The sequence below is a fragment of the Garra rufa genome, chromosome 23 (assembly GCF_049309525.1).
Source record: "Garra rufa chromosome 23, GarRuf1.0, whole genome shotgun sequence".
In the NCBI taxonomy this organism is placed as follows: domain Eukaryota; kingdom Metazoa; phylum Chordata; class Actinopteri; order Cypriniformes; family Cyprinidae; genus Garra; species Garra rufa.
The window spans coordinates 25,815,973-25,833,240 of NC_133383.1; the positions used below are offsets into that span (position 1 = coordinate 25,815,973).

Here is a 17,268-nt window from a genome sequence, read left to right on the forward strand (position 1 = left end):
ATGTTTTAAATGATAACACATCATTTGATTACATTTTTATATTTGACTCACATCCCTAAAAGTTATAGATACACATCTGCCTCTATTAAAGATATATTTTTTATTTATTTTGTAAGAAACTAGAGTTTCTCCAAGGCCTTTGGGTGTTTAATGACATACTTACCTAAAGAATCATGACTGCCATTAGTGCAAACTAATATAGCCATTATTCATTTTGACAGGCATCAGCCGTGAATACAAAGTCTTCATATTACCAGTCACCTTGACATTTTACACATCCCAGGTCTTACTCAGTCACAGTTGTTTTAAAGAATAGAGGAAGTTGTAATACTTGATTAAACACTTTAAACATGATTGATTTTGTAATTGTCTTGTCTCTTAATTGTCCATCTCTTGTCAGGATTCATTGGGCAGGCACAGAGACGGCTACCCAATGGTGTGGATACATTGACGGGGCAATTCAGGCTGGTCAGCGGGCGGCTATGGAGGTCCTGGCTAAGATGTGTCCTTCTTCTCTTTCCCGGGAGGAACTGGACGCAGTGCAAGCTTCTCTAAAACAACGTGAGAAAAGAAAGGATTCAAAGTGCAAGTCGTGCAAGTGTTACTACCTCTTCGGTGTGGTAATGTCAGCAGCCGCTCTGGTGTCCGCCTACCTGTTGGCTAAACCAGAAATGGGATTTAAATGGATTTAAAAACACTATTGGCCGCACTTAGTCATTGCGCCTTAAAATACACAACTAAAATAACAGTCATTTACAGATTCATGTCAACTTGACCTATTTTACTTTATGTAACATGTATTTACTTACAATGCATTTCTGAATGAAACAGCATTTCCAAAGGAAAACAGAGGAGGATTTGATTGGATAATGAAAAGTTGCATACCAGAATAGAGCCAGATGGTTGGTGGGAAGGTGTTGAGAAATAAGAGGGCTTGGAAACGTCAGCCCAAAAGGAAAAGCATTTCACAGCAAGTTTGAAAGTTTACGCAGACATTTTTATTTAAACGTGCATGGAAAGGAATTGTGAATTAATAAAGTTAATTATATCATCAGTCGTTAACTATCAGTATTATGAAATCAAATATCATTACAGTATAATCACTTCTTGTATCTTGTACTTAATAATGAAGCTGACTTGACATTTCCATATTTGATTTTCTAATGGTGCCTCATAGAATTATTACTATGTGTTATGTGAAGGGAATATGAAACATCAAAGCACAGAAGTGAAGCAAACAAACAGTGAGCTACAAAAACTCTATTGTTTTTAGGAAAATAGAGTACGTTGGACACTCAAGTTTGTCAAGGCCTCTTTAAACATGTCAAAAGAGTTTAATGGCTCTCGTTGTGCATAGATGCACAATGCCACATCATTTTAATTAATAACAATAATATGGTCAGTGAAAATATGTCACTATAATAGAACAAACTGTTAAAAAAAATATATACAATATTCCATAATTACATATAATAAACCTTAACAAGTCTTGACAATAATATTCACTCTGTATACTCTATTGGTAATTAGTTTTGTTCATGTTTACATGTGTTTGTGTTAACAGTTGTCTGTGCAAATTATAAACTGCAGCTAATATTATATTAATGCTGTCACATGTGTGACTGTATATATGGAAATGCACTACATTAGCCAATGAATACATTTATAATCCGTTATTGATGTTATTGTTTGTGATACTTGTAATTTATGCTAAATAATAGAGCTGATTTAATAGAGTTTTATTAATTTCTATGTAACAACTGCACAATAAAGCACTATATTGTGTTTGAGTAGGCAGAGCTTTTGCCATGGTTCTCTGATTGGTGGAGATTTTTGCAGAATCATGGGTAATGAAGTTTTTCATCAAGAAATCCAGTTAAATACATATGTTTTTTTTTCAAGCGCTATGGAAGCTAGTTTCTGCCACTGAATAAAAAATAAAAAAGGTAATTGCCACAATTCTGACTTTTTTTCTCAGGATTGCAAGTTTAAATCTCGCAATTCCGACTTTTTTTATAATTGTGATTCAGAATTGTGAGTTATAAAGTCAGAATTGCAAGATATAAACTCACAATTCAGTTTTTTTTTTTTTCAAATTGTGAGATTATTAATTGAAGACACAGCCTCATTCACAGTGTTTCATGGAAATGGGCAGAGCTTTTGTCATGGTTCTCTGATTGGTGGTGATTTTTGCAGAATCATGGGTAATGAAGTTTTTTTCATCAGGAAATCCAGTTACCGGTAAATACATGTTTTTTTTTTTTTCAAGCACTAAGGAAGCTGGTTTCTGCCACACAATAAAAAATAAAAAAGGTAATTGCCACAATTCTTTTTTTTTTCTCACTATTGCAAGTTTACATCTCGCAATTCTGACTTTTTTTATAATAGCGAGTCAGAATTGTGAGTTATGAAGTCAGAATTGTGGGATGTAAATTCGCAATTCTGGCTTTTTTTCTTAGAATTGCGAGTTGTAAAGTCAGAATTGTGAGATATAAATCAGCCACTGGAGGCGATATCCAGGCCTAGTTCTACTAGAGTGCTAGAGGGTGCTAAGCACCCTCAAATGAAATCAATAGCACCCTCAGTTAAAGCTGTCGTAATAGCATTTCATTGCAGATTTGGCAAACTATCCAGTGCGTTATGGTTTGCGCTCTGAAGATCAGTTTCTATTTCAACGTGTTTTTGCAGTGTTGAGCAATGTACAGTAGCCAATCACAGACATGTCTGTTAGATTTCTTGAAACCAACAGCCAATCAGAGGTGTTTAGATTAGAATCCACTTACTGCTCAAATCGCAGGAGTTTTTGTTAAAGTGTTGCTTTCAGCACGAATCATCTTATTATAACAAAGTGTAGACGCAATGTAAATAAGAGATTCATTGTGCAGCATGGATGTGTTTTAGTGTCAGCCATACATTTCGGGTTGGCTTAGACCCTAAAAGCATAGAACCTTAAATGCCTTAAAGTGCTTTAAACCCGACAATCGCTGCTTGCAGCTTTATATATAGTTGCAATCAACACATTTCAACACATGACCTACAACACATTTTGCTACAGAGAACATTTTGTGTATACAATTCAACAAAGGCATCAGTACACTATTGGAGAAAGTGAATTAATACACAGTTGAGTAATAGAATGTAAGTTGAAAACAAATTGGCTCTAAATGTTCATGTTCTAAATTATTCAACCCCCAAAAGTCAAATTTGGTACAGAATCTTTTATACTTTAAAACCACCAATAAACACTGCTAGGATTTGCTTAGAAGCTTCTGTCACCTCTCTACTGCAATCTAGGCCCATTTCTCGCCTAAAAAAAGCATTCAAATCATTGATTATCTTTGATTTTTACATTGCCACTGCTTTCTTCAAATTCAACCAAATATTTTCAATGAGAATTAAATATGTAGACTAAACAGCCCACTCAAGAACATTCTATGACTGATCCTTGAACCAAACAGAAGTAGATTTTGGACGTATACTTTGGGATGATTGTCCTGTAGGAAAGTCCATTGATCATTAGCTTCAGTCTTTGCACCAAAGGCATCACAATTCTTGCCAAAATGGCCTGATACTTCAAAGAATCCACGATGTCCGTCATACGGTCATGATTTCCACTTCCTGGTACAGTAAAATGACACCATACAGTATTGGCCCACCTCCAAGTTTGACAATGAAGATTGTGTTCATCTGCTTATAAGTTTTGCCTTTTTTGCACCAGACATACCACTGATCCATAGGTCAAAAAAGTTCCCGTTTGGTCACATCACTCCATAAAACATTCTTCCAGAACTCCACAGGTTTATCCAAATGAATTTTAGCATATTCAAGTCAGCGTTTTATGTTTTTCTTGGTCAAGAGTGGCATTTGGCAAAATGCCCCAACATGAAAGCCATGCGTGTCTTGTGTTCATATCTTATGCTCTGCATTTAAATGTTTTTCCACCTTTCATCAGGTCATCTTAAAAGTCTTTGGCTGTACATTACAGGTTTTTCCTCAGTTGTTCTGATCAAACATTTTATGATTTTGTGCTTTTTCTTCAACAGCCTCAAAGGTTTTCTGGTACAACACATTTTGAGCTAAGGGATAAGGCTGCCAGCTGTGTCTTTAGGAACTTTGACTGTTTGGAAAATCTTCATATAGCCTAAAGTACTTTACTTTCTAAAGTAATACAATTATTTGTTCTCTATACAGTAGCTTCTCTATAGCTTTTGTGAGATCTCAGTTGACTTTATCGTATCAGCTACTCAAACTTCAGCACATGCATGGACTAAATGTTATATATTGACATTATCGTTTTTTTTAGATGCAGTTTTTTTGAAGTCCTGGATCTTCAGTGCAGTCTCTTATTGGTGCTGACAAAAATGTACATTTACCAAAAAGTAAAAAAATTTGGGCTGATCGTGGCTTTAACAAAAACATTTACCATTGATTAACAACCTTGTAGCTCACAGTAGGTCTTTGACGATTTAGAAGTTATCTTTCAAAATCTATTCCCCTGTGGAGAAAATAACTTAATGGGATTTTCACTTCCAGAACCTGACTGTTCTGCTTTATAGAGCCAGATAGTTCAAAGAAAAGAAGTGTTTAAGATGTGCAGCAAGTTAGTGTTAACTAAAACTGCTGACTTTAAGCACGAATCTTTTCAAATCAACTTAAACCGGAACAGCATTATAATCTGTCGTATTATCTTAAAACGAAAGTTGAATTGTGAAATTTCCATATTTGATCTTCTAAGCTGCTTTGGGTGCCCTGCCCTATAATTACGATGTCCTTATGTGAAGGGAATACGAAACTTCAAAGCACAGAACTGAAGCAAACACACCGTGAGCTATAAAAGTTATTGTGATGCACAGTAAGTGCTCTCTCCGTCAACCCCATGGGAATGTCAATTGGTTTCAGTGCTTTGGTAGAATAAAGCGGGCTAGACACGCGACAAGTTTGTCAAGGCCTCTTTAAATGTGTGTAATTGCTCTTGTTGCACACAGACGGATGGAAAGAAAGGAAAGCGAAGGGTTTAAATATAGACAAAGCCCGATCTGGAATAAACTTTGAGCAAATCTCACCACTGAAACTTTGAAATAAACTCATCCGTTCAGTACAGCAGATCAAACACTCACGGACACACGTGTGGCCGCCCACACATGCATGGCAGACACATCTCGAGGAGTGTGAGAGATGGATGAGCCATTCATACGGCACGAACGTCCCTGTGAAAGTGATTTAATCGCTAGTGCTTGATTACACAGATGATAGAAAAAGCTCAAGCTCAGATGCTCTCCAAGGAGCGATCTAACTCCTCCGGCGGCCACTAACCGAGCATTATTTGTCTTCGTTATCGCCGCCTCGCGGGGGATCAACTCTTCATTTTCCCTGCTTGCACGCCCACCCCATCGAGATCAATCCCTGGCCTGACCGACATGTTTTTGTAAGCGTCCAATTTATGGGCTCCAGTGGTGGCGAGATGACATAGCCGGCACTTCCTCCGCTCGCTCTGGCCAGAAGCCACGGGAAAGATGAGTCTCTTGTGATTGTGAATCTGATTTTCCATTCCATTTGCTAGATTACCTCCACGTCCGGCCGGATAGCCACAAGTCTTCATTTAGAGCCACTCCGCCGTGTGGATAGGCTATTATTTTGGACGTCCCACAAGCAGCTGCGTGCGTCTCAAAGGATCCACCGCCTAAATATTGCATAATATAACAACTTGTCCCAGGCTTTGGCAGATCGCCTGTGTCGGTTTGTGGTTTGAAGATGTCTAATTCAAAGCAATGCACCAACTTCAGAGTAGGTGATTCCTTGCCAAGACTGAAGGCAGCCCCTGAGGAGAATCTTAGGGTCATTTGGTCTCTTCTTTTGGGAGATGACGTGTTGCACTACACAGCAATTTGTAATATTCATAATGACAGACTTACGATGGCTGGGGGACACTTTCTGACATGTAAAAAAAAAAAAAAAAAAAAAAACAGTCACCTACTGTGATGTATGAAGTTCTGGTTGTATTCCCTGCATTTTAGATTCCATGCAATGTCATATATTTTTTTTAAATACGTATATTCAATCTGTAAATTAATGTTCCATCAAAAAAATAAAATAAATAAATAGTAGTGAATATTGCATAAAGGCCTATTCTTACATTCCATAACGTCCAAGCTTTTTTACAAAGTTCAAAGCACTCAGTACTCTTTAAATAACTTCATATTTCATTGTAATGCAAAAGACCCATAGAAAAGACAGCTCACAAATCTGGTTCTCAAAAGACAGCCTATATGCGTATTTCTTTCTTGACTAACCTTGCAAACCCTCTTCCACTGACAAGGAGCCGATGGCTGATCTGGAAACGCTCCATGCTTTCCACTGCAGGAAAAAAGCAGCAGCGGCTAAAACCTGCTGGTCTTGCAGCAGGAATCCTTAAAGTGGGGACACAAAGCTGTCAAAAAAACTATCTTGGCAAGACTGAGGCAAAAGAAAACTAGACTGGACAAAGCTAAATAGCCTGGGTATATATAACAAGTCTGTTTAGAGTATAAAGGCCTGATGCAGCAAGTTCATTTGAAGGACATCTGATTTCTATACAATACTGTTTAAAAGTTTGGGGTCAGAAAGATGAAATGTTTTTTAAAGACATTTTTATCCCCCATGTTCATCTCAAATAAAAAAAAAATGATTGCTATGCATTTTGAGTTATAACTTGCTTCTGCACCTCAAATTGCTGAACAAAGTTCAATTTGATGTTTCATGCACAATTAAAATGTTATTCTGCTGAAGAGAGACAACAGGTCTAAGGCCAGATTTATTAACAGCTTTCACCAGTGCAAAACCTTATCTGGCGGCATAAAACTGCTGTCAAATGGAAGATTTCAATAAAAAGATAACTATCAAATAGCACTTCAGATTTTCTAACTGATGATGAAGAATTGACAGAGCAGCCATCAAGTGCTAGACAGTGCTCTACGTTATTACATGCGTAGGTTTTTGGTCTGATTAAAATTATGTTTATTCAGAATTTAGTAGTAGGAAATTACTGGTCATCCAGTTTTTTATATCAGCTATTCATTCTGTTAGTTTTGCGAATTGGTATGTTTTGTCAGTCTGTGAAGAAATATAGAGCTAAGTATCATCAGCATAACAGTGACACTAACACCATGTTTTCTGATAATATCTCCAAAGGAGTGTGAAAAAGCTATGGTCCTAGTACTGAGCCTTATGGTGCTCCATACTGCATTTGTGATTGATATACCTCTTTATTCACTGCTACAAACTGATAATATAAATTGGATGTTATGTTTAGTTTTGCAAATTGGAATGTTTTGTCAGGCTGCGAAGAAATCATCAGCATAGCCTACCTGATCTCATGACGAAAAGTTACCTGTGGGACCTTTTTTTGCAAGACACGAAATACGTACCAATAATTACATATCACTGCAGTTTCCAAGAGAAATTAACACTAGGTAGTAAAACAGCGAGCACTTGTAATCGGTTTCGTACACAGTTATGATTACAGCTGAATATGTTTTGCTTTCCGGATGTACAAGCTTGCTCGGTAGCTCAACCGGCACGGAATTGGACTTAGGATGTGGAATCCTTGGGCACACATCACACGAAAAACATGACTCACGATGAAAGAGCTAAAAGATGACAGATCGAAAAACAAGCCACTGAATAACGGCATGCTTGCGTTTGGGTTTTTACGTTACATTTACTTTTGTTCGTACTATCGGGTAGGTTTAGGTGTAGTGCAGATGGAAAGTTATTTTAAAACGTCACAGAGCATTAGAATTATTGTGCTACTTTATTGGACATCTAAAGTCAGAACTGCAGTGACATGTACAAAACCAACATCACATAAAACGTACCATATGTATACGATCATCTGTTCAGGAAAAAAACAACAACACTCTTTTAGTGCCATTCAGTGGATATTTTACATTGATTATGTCACGAAACATACATGGCGGTATTTCTTATCTTGCGAAAAAGTTCCCACAGGTACGTTTTCATCATAAGATCAGGTTGAGCATAACAGTGAAAGCTAACACCATGTTTCCTGATGATATCTCCCAAGGGTAGCATGTAAAGCATGAAAAGCAACGGTCCTACTACTGAGCCTTGTGGTACTCCACACTTGTGATTGATATGATACTTCTTTATTCACTGCTACAAACTGATGACATAAATTTGATGTTATGCTATTTATGCACAATTAAAATTTCATTCAGATGAAGTTAGACAACAGGTAAAAAACAAAAAACAAAAGATACCAATAGGTCTAAGGCCAGATTTATTAACAGCTTGTGCCAGTGCACATCCTCTTTTGGTTGCATAAAACTACTGTCAAAGGAACGATTTCAAGAGAAAGATTACTATCAAATAGCACACACAGATTCCTAACTGATGACGAAGAAATTGACAGTGGGGCTTTTTTTTCAGAATTTAGCAGTAGGAAATTAGTCATCCAGTTTTTTATATCAACTATGCATGCCGTTAGTTTTATGAATTGGTGTGTTTTGTGAAGGCCTTGAAGAAATAAAGAGTTGAGTTTTATCAGCATAACAGTGAATGCTAACACCTTGTTTCCTGATGATATCTCTCAAGTGTAGCATGTAAAGCATGAAAAGCAACTGTCCTGCACGTGTACTGCACGTATGATGCTCTTTTTATTCACTGCTACGAATTGATGACATAAATTGGATGTTATGTCTAGTTTTGCGAATGTTTTGTCAGGCCGCAAAGAAATATAGAGCTGAGCATAGTCTACCTGATCTCTTGGCGAAAACGTAACTGTGGGGCAGAGATGCTCACAAGTCTCTGAGCTAGAGTCCAAGTCGAGTCTCAAGTCTCTGAGCTAGAGTCCAAGTCAAGTCTCAAGTCTCTGAGCTAGAGTCCAAGTCGAGTCTCAAGTCTCTGAGCTAGAGTCCAAGTCAAGTCTCAAGTCTTTGAGCTAGAGTCCAAGTCAAGTCTCAAGTCTCTGAGCTAGAGTCCAAGTCAAGTCTCAAGTCTCTGAGCTAGAGTCCAAGTCAAGTCTCAAGTCTCTGAGCTAGAGTCCAAGTCAAGTCTCAAGTCTTTGAGCTAGAGTCCAAGTCAAGTCTCAAGTCTCTGAGCTAGAGTCCAAGTCAAGTCTCAAGTCTCTGAGCTAGAGTCCAAGTCAAGTCTCAAGTCTTTGAGCTAGAGTCCAAGTCAAGTCTCAAGTCTCTGAGCTAGAGTCCAAGTCAAGTCTCAAGTCTTTGAGCTAGAGTCCAAGTCAAGTCTCAAGTCTCTGAGCTAGAGTCCAAGTCAAGTCTCAAGTCTCTGAGCTAGAGTCCAAGTCAAGTCTCAAGTCTCTGAGCTAGAGTCCAAGTCAAGTCTCAAGTCTCTGAGCTAGAGTCCAAGTCAAGTCTCAAGTCTTTGAGCTAGAGTCCAAGTCAAGTCTCAGAGCTAGAGTCCAAGTCAAGTCTCAAGTCTCTGAGCTAGAGTCCAAGTCAAGTCTCAAGTCTTTGAGCTAGAGTCCAAGTCAAGTCTCAAGTCTCTGAGCTAGAGTCCAAGTCAAGTCTCAAGTCTTTGAGCTAGAGTCCAAGTCAAGTCTCAAGTCTCTGAGCTAGAGTCCAAGTCAAGTCTCAAGTCTTTGAGCTAGAGTCCAAGTCAAGTCTCAAGTCTCTGAGCTAGAGTCCAAGTCAAGTCTCAAGTCTCTGAGCTAGAGTCCAAGTCAAGTCTCAAGTCTCTGAGCTAGAGTCCAAGTCAAGTCTCAAGTCTTTGAGCTAGAGTCCAAGTCAAGTCTCAGAGCTAGAGTCCAAGTCAAGTCTCAAGTCTCTGAGCTAGAGTCCAAGTCAAGTCTCAAGTCTTTGAGCTAGAGTCCAAGTCAAGTCTCAAGTCTCTGAGCTAGAGTCCAAGTCAAGTCTCAAGTCTTTGAGCTAGAGTCCAAGTCAAGTCTCAAGTCTCTGAGCTAGAGTCCAAGTCAAGTCTCAAGTCTTTGAGCTAGAGTCCAAGTCAAGTCTCAAGTCTCTGAGCTAGAGTCCAAGTCAAGTCTCAAGTCTCTTTATTATATTAAGTCTCTGGTTATAATAAGTGTTGCATCACGTACAGCGACCCATCCAACACTGCATAGCTATATATCATTTTCACGTCATAGTTCAGACCTGGCCGGCATCGGGCCTGTTTCAGGCTTCTCCTTATTTTTATATTTTAGACATTCTTCAATTATGGCGAAGAAAAAAAATGCTGTGCTGGTGGAAACAACACAAAGCTTTACTTTCGCTTTCACATTCAAGACCGGCTCGGATGGCATTTAGTGTCCTTAAGCACAGCTGGAAGAGATTCGCGTTCAAGCGCACACAATAGGCTGAAACTTGCCACAAAGCACTGGCAAATATAAATAACAATGAATGTGTCAGGGAAAGGGTAAGGACAAATCTGAATTATTTATTAATAAACTAGTGTATTCTGAGTCGTTAAGTAATAATTTAAAGCTTCCCATAGATATGATTATCATGTCTGTGAGGCATGCATTTCCCTTTATTTTTGTTAAGCACTCCTGTTCAAGAAGGAGACGGAAGCAAGTGCGTCATTTTTGTTTTCTTTATTTTATAAAAACCCTGTAACGCTTTTTTTTGATGTATTACTCTTCTCTTTGTGAGCAAAAATTAAGGATAACCTTAAATTGCTTCCACTGAAAAAAATGCAAGTGATTGCACTGGCGCCTGATGTCCTGCAAAGCGGCTTTACTGTAGCTTCCACTCTCCGCACAAACATATGCGTCTAATAGCGCACATTTAACATTTAACATAAACTAACATTGTTCTAAACTTGAACTGTTTTATATCTATAGATTTTATTTTAGGCAGGTCGTGATGATTTGAGAAGGCAAACTGATCAAACAGACTATGATCAGTCTTCCGCTTTGCACTGTTCCTTAAAAAAAAAACAAAAAAAAAACTTATATTCAACGAACAAAATAAGCTCCAAACATTTTTCTAAATTACTAAATAAAAAAATTAACTACATATAATCACTTTGTCATTACATACAAAACTTAACTATTTTAATAGCTGAAACGTGAGTTGTTTTGGGAGAAAGGGAAAATATATTTTTGTCCCGTCCATTGCTTCACCTCTATTTCGAGAATGAACGCAGCATAAATATGCAGATGTCATTCCCAAAACATGGCAGCATGTATGTGTCCAAAAAACGATAGTTTAATACAAATTCTGAATGGCTTATAGCCTGGAAAATGCAAAGCTCGCTCCCTTTATTGTCATTACAGCGTCACTAATCTTAGTTCATAGAGATCTCACAAAATTCCGTTATAATTAATAAATCTCTCTAAACTACAAAATGAATCTTGTATTTACATGGCGTCTACACTTATGAGATGATTCACAAGCGCGCAAAATGGCACTTTATAAAAAATACACTTTTAGGTCGTTTGCTTTTTGCCGTTTCGAATGCCTGTAATTTAAAATAGCGTCGTCTCTCTCGCTTCGGCGATCGGCCCACTGGGAATGCCCCGGTACTCCCGATGGCCAGTACATCCCTGGCAGTCGACATGTTTGTTCGTTGTCCTCTCATGTGTGGCGGCCGCCCTAAAATAAAAAAAAAATGTGTTGCAGCGCCCGCACGCAGCAGATACGTAGTACGTCACGTGTTACATGGGCAGGTTATAGGTAACGGAGGGAGGGGAATAACAGCGAGCTCATCAGTTGTTTCCTAAAAATAAACATTGTTCATGAGTCCCGCAGCTCGAGTCCGAGTCGAGTCTGAAGTCTTTCGAGGACGAGTCTCAAGTCGAGTCTGAAGTCACTGTGTATGCGACTTAAGTCGCATTCGAGTCCGAGTCTCAAACTTGAGTCCCCATCACTGCTGTGGGGTCTTTTTCGCAAGATGCGAAATACGCACCAATAAGTACATATCACTGCAGTTTCAAACTGAAATGAACACTAGAGGCGGTAAAACAGTGAGCACTTGTAATCGTTTTTGTACACAGTTATGATTACAGCTCCACGTTTTGCTTTCCGGATCTAACAAGTTTGCTCGGTAGCTCAGCCGGCACGGAATTGAACTTCTTGGAATCCTTAGGTATGAATCCTGTAAAAAAAAAAACATGATTCACGATGAAAGAGCTGAAAGATGCGAGATCGAAAAACAAGCTAAAAAGGCATGCTTGCAATTGAAAAAAAATTTAAAAGCAATGTACCTAGTACTGAGCCTTGTGGTACTCCATACTGCACTTATGATTGATATGATACCTCTTTATTCACCACTACGAATTGATGACATAAATTGAATATTACGTTATTCATGCACAATTAAAATTGTATTTAGCTGAAGAAAGACAACAGGTTAAAATCCTCTTTTGGTGTAATAAAACTACCATCAGGATTTACTAAAGGTAAATAGTGAAAAATTAGCAATGAAAAAGTGTGACATTGTTGTATATAGCATTTGAAGGTGTTTCCATTTCAGATCAAAATTTATTGGAGAGTATTTAAATTAAGCAACATGATTTAGTAAGGTTTGTGGTAATAAATTCACTAGTATTTGCACCATAACTCAATGCCCCAAAACCGTTTTACACTTGACATGGTCATTATGGAAATGTGCTGGCTGTGTCTATGTTCTTTAATTTATGAATTGTCTGTTGATCACCAACAGAACTTTCCAACTGCGCTTTTATGGGATTGTGCTGTCACCCTAATTTACTCTGTTTTGTAAATTTGGCCCTTAGTCTCTTTTTGATCCAGTTAAAAACTTCACAAGCTAGTTCTGTGTGGCAACAAGAGACTAATAAACAGTTGAGGCAATTTGTTTTAGTTAAGCTCATTAAAATCTATTATCACTAAGTACTGAACTTCATATTGTTATGTTGGTAGCATTGTGGCTGGAGGGAATAGCCATTAGCCCATGCTTTTAAATAATTGTTAAATCAATAATTAAATGTATGCTCAAATAAATGACATTTAAATAGTTTAGAATTAATAAAGTCTCTGAGCTCTTTTTAGTATTATGATGTTGTTTAGTTAAGTAAATAACTGAACAACCTCCTTATTGTTCCACTGAAGGAAGAAAGTCATTGTAGGATGAAACAACATGAGGGTGAGTAATTGATCACAGAACTTTTATTTTTTGGGTTTAAACATATTATCCTTTTGTGATATTAAAGAGATCTCATCTTTTTTCCTGCGTTAAAGGATTTTCTCACAATCTACTCACCCTTAGGCCATCCAAGACATAGATGAGTTTGTTTTTCATCAAAACTGTCTTGTGCAATGAAAAGCTGAATGTTTGTAAGAAACAAATCCATCAAAGACTTTTTTTCAAAAAAAAAAAAAAAGAAAAAACTTCAATTTGTTTCTTCAGGGTAAAATACGTGTCCTCTATCCAAAATACTGTTTTTTTTTTCCAGTAAAAAAGTTGTCTCTTCTGAATCAAGGAGAGAAATATGCACAGATCAAACATTGTTTACAAGCAGGCAAAAACAAACTCATTTACATCTTAGATGACCTGAGGATTAGTAAATTTACTTTGCCGGAACTATTTGTTTAACTTCTGCAACCTTATCTGCTGGCTTGTGGATAAAACAGACTATTGGTTTTCATATTAATTAGGTTATTGGTCTTTTCTATACCATATCTTGTACTGTGTGGGTGAACTGGGCAGTCTAGATCATCGCACCTTTTAATTAGTTATGAGATGTGTTCTGGAAAGATGACTTCTGGCTAGATGTTGCATAGGTTTTACCAACCTCTTGCTCCCAAGAGAGTGTGCAACCATCAAGAATGCATGGGGCAGTTTTCTTTCTTTCCCCTGAGGCCTAATCTTTCCCAGCAGTACTGTCACTTGACACCCACATCAATCTGAGATCATCTGTCAGTCATCTCTGATGCAATAACACTTTTCAAATGACACTCTGAAATCTCATCTATCCATAATAAGGAGAATTTTTTTTAACCGTGACATGCTTGTCTATTCCTGTACATATGGAATGAAAGATGCATTTTTATAATACAGTGAATTTTGTTCCTTTGTAAGCATTAACTAAAATGTACCTGAAGCCTGAAATAAAAAAAAAATACATAAATATATCACTTACACAAACAGTTTTTGCCTTCCATTGTATAGACAAAAATACAACAGAAGTTAAAGGCAGTCCAGTAAAAATTCAGCAACTTACATTTTAGAGACTTGTTGCTTGTTGTCAGTTTTACGTCGCTGGTAAAAGACGCAAATGCAGTCAAAGCAGCCGAGCAACACAGTAGTGGTGTTCCTGAAAGAATCAGTGCTTTTAATGAATCAGTTGAGTAAATGATTCAATGACTTACATGTAAAGATAGACACCTCTTTTTTCAATGAATGAATGAGAATTTTGAACAAATCGGTTGAATAAATGATTAAATGACTCACTTATAATAACAGCTACTGCATATGCCATCACCTACTGCCACATCAATGTAACCTGGAAAACAAGAGTCTGGAGCAAACACAATCAAGCAGAGAGATACAAACAGTGAAATGTCCCAGTGCTGCTAGACTGTATAATGCAATGAAATCCTAGGACTGGAACCAACTGTTGTATAATTGCTAATAAAATCTTTAACAAAATTTTAAAGGAGTCATCTGATGCCCATTTTCCACAAGTTAACATGATGCTTTAGGGTCCTAATGAAAAGTTTGTAATACACTTTGATTAAAAATTCTCAATGGTAGTGTAAAAAAACACTCATTTTACCTGGTAAAAAATGGCTCTGTTCTCAGCAAGCGATATCAGTACATGGCCCTTTAAATGATATGAACCTCTGCTCACCCCGCCCCTCAGTTCTGTGGGGCGTGTCATTACAACGCACATGAGATGTTGCCTAGACAACAGTTGAGGGTATTATTTGGGGAAATAATGATCGCGAGAGGCTTTGAAAACACATATGTGTAACCATATCATTTTGAACCGGAGTTGGACCCGGAACAAGATGACACACGTGAAGAAGTTCGTCAATTAAGGCTTAAACAAGGCTTTTCTGAATGGTTAGTAAACTAAATGTCACTTTGATATATCTTTGTATGTACTGGCAGGATAGCGTACTGAGAGAGATACGAACGCGATGTGTTTACTGAGGTATAGCTGACTGAACAAGAGCAAATAAGTGATCGATTAACATAACTTACCCCGTTGTAATACTGAAATACATAAATGCTAGTGTTATGGTCTTTACTCGTATGCAATTGCGGGCTGTAAACACTATTTTGCAGGCATTGCGTTAAAGTTACCATTCTTAATGCAGTTATAACTGATCCAAAACGATTTAAAATAATTGTACATGACTTCATAATTAACAGACACCATTTTAAACCATATTCCCCCAGTTTCACAGACAAGGCTTAAGCCTAGTTCTAGACTAAAATGTAAGTCTGAGTTGTTTCAACTGAAATAAAATTGCACTGTTTGATCTTAAAATATATCAGTGCCTTTGTTTTATCTTAAGATGCACACCAGTAATGTTTTTTTGCAAGCATGTTTATAAAAATTACTTAATTGTCCTAATTGAACTATGGCCTAATCCTGGCTTAGCCTAAGCCCTGTCTGTGAAACCGGGCCCTAGCGTTACAAAGCTAAGCTTAATGTAGTTTTACGACAACGCACACAGTATGTAACTCAATCACCTTAATGCAATGTTGATTATAAACATGCGATTATGAATTATATTGAGACGGATTTACATAGAGAAGACGACATAACCATGTTCTCTGAGAGTGTAAATTCAACACTGTCTCACTCCCAAGTCGTCACGTATTGACGTTTGGTCAGGACCCTTTGGCGTCACATTTTGACGCACAGGGTACCCCTTCAGCGTCACTTTTGGATGTGCAGGGTCCTCCACTGCTTTAAATAAGAAACCCTTGGCTTCAATAAGCTGACGCGAAAGGCAATGTGAATTTTATCGTCATGATTAAATGATATATTGGGTAATAATATTGCATTATTGCATATGTATTGGGGTGTGATTTTTCAATGCAAACAGTCACAACAGTTTTATTTATATTACACTATTTACACATTTACGAGCACGTAACCCAACCCCGTCCCTAAACCTAACCATTTGGCAATAAAACACAGATATAACAGGCAGATACAACTACAGTCACAATTTATTAAAAAAAAATATGAATATTCCAAGTCTTCCGAGGCAAAACGATTGATTTGTGAGAGGAACAGACGCGATCGCCGTCTCCGTCCACTGTAAAGCTCATCCTGTTTTGCCGCAGTCCGTGCGCGAATTCAAAAAATGCCGCCAGACAGCAGAAGCATTACGTCAGCATTGGATGTGAAATTCTATTGGCTCTTGTGTGTCTCGTGACCGATTACGTCATGTTAATGCTCTGGCGTATTTTTTTGAATAAGAATGTGAGCACGTTAACAAAGTGGGATAATTTTTAGCGATTAAAACTTTATGTTTTACTTTCTTCTTCGCATAAAGATATCGTATGGCTTCAGAAGACTTGGAATGCAACACGACTTGTTTGTAATGCTTTTTTACTGCTTGTTTATGGTCAGTTTTTGCAATAAATACATGTGACTGTACTTATATTTGCCTATGCTTTATATTGTTCAGAAGTGGGTAGGTTTAGGGTAGGGGTGGGTTTATATGCTCCAGTCAAAGTATAAATTTATATAAAATTGTTTACATTTTTACAAATTCATGCAAACCAGTAAGACAAACAACTGAAAACAGTCGAGGACCCTTCACGTCAAAAAACTACGCTAAAGGGGTACCTTAAGCGTCAAAATGTGACGCCAAGGGGTCCTGACCAAACGTCAATATGTGACGACTTGGGGAGTGAGACTGTGTTGGTAAGTTACACTTTAATTCATCGTGAAACGCGCTAACTTTAGCACATTATTAGAAAAGGCGATTAGCAAAGATTCATAGAAAAAGAAATGACACACTTCTTCTGGTGAAGATGAGGCAGGAATACGAATAGTTGATACAGATCCATTTTTCAGCAGCAGTTTCTCATATAATGGTGAGAAATGATTCGCGTAAACATAAACCTATTTAGGTAGATCGGCGGCACATTCCCTTCAAAAATAAAAGTCAGCCACTGTGTCCTCAGCGGCTCAGATGTCGGTAGTAAATGACGACTGCTGTGTTTGCTGTTACACCCATCAACTGTACTCCACACTCGCTTAGGCGACATTCTGCTCCAGCGTCGAAACAATGGCTGACAGTTTACTTCTCACTCGGGGCGGGTCTATGCTAAAACACTACTGTCTATCATCTGTTGTGGGAGTGGCCTCTGTCGGTGTGA

The 17,268-nt window shown here is 37.8% G+C and overlaps 1 protein-coding gene across 1 annotated transcript in view; it reads left to right on the forward strand.

The window, feature by feature from the left end:
- The window catches only part of LOC141298987 (amine oxidase [flavin-containing]), a 51,578-nt gene extending 49,628 nt beyond the window's left edge, over positions 1 to 1,950 (forward strand). The window contains exon 11 of the mRNA XM_073829273.1: positions 401 to 1,950. Coding sequence (XP_073685374.1) covers positions 401 to 692 — 292 coding nt within the window. The 3' untranslated portion in view covers positions 693 to 1,950. The remainder of the gene's footprint in view (positions 1 to 400) is intronic.
- Positions 1,951 to 17,268: the final 15,318 nt, after the last annotated feature.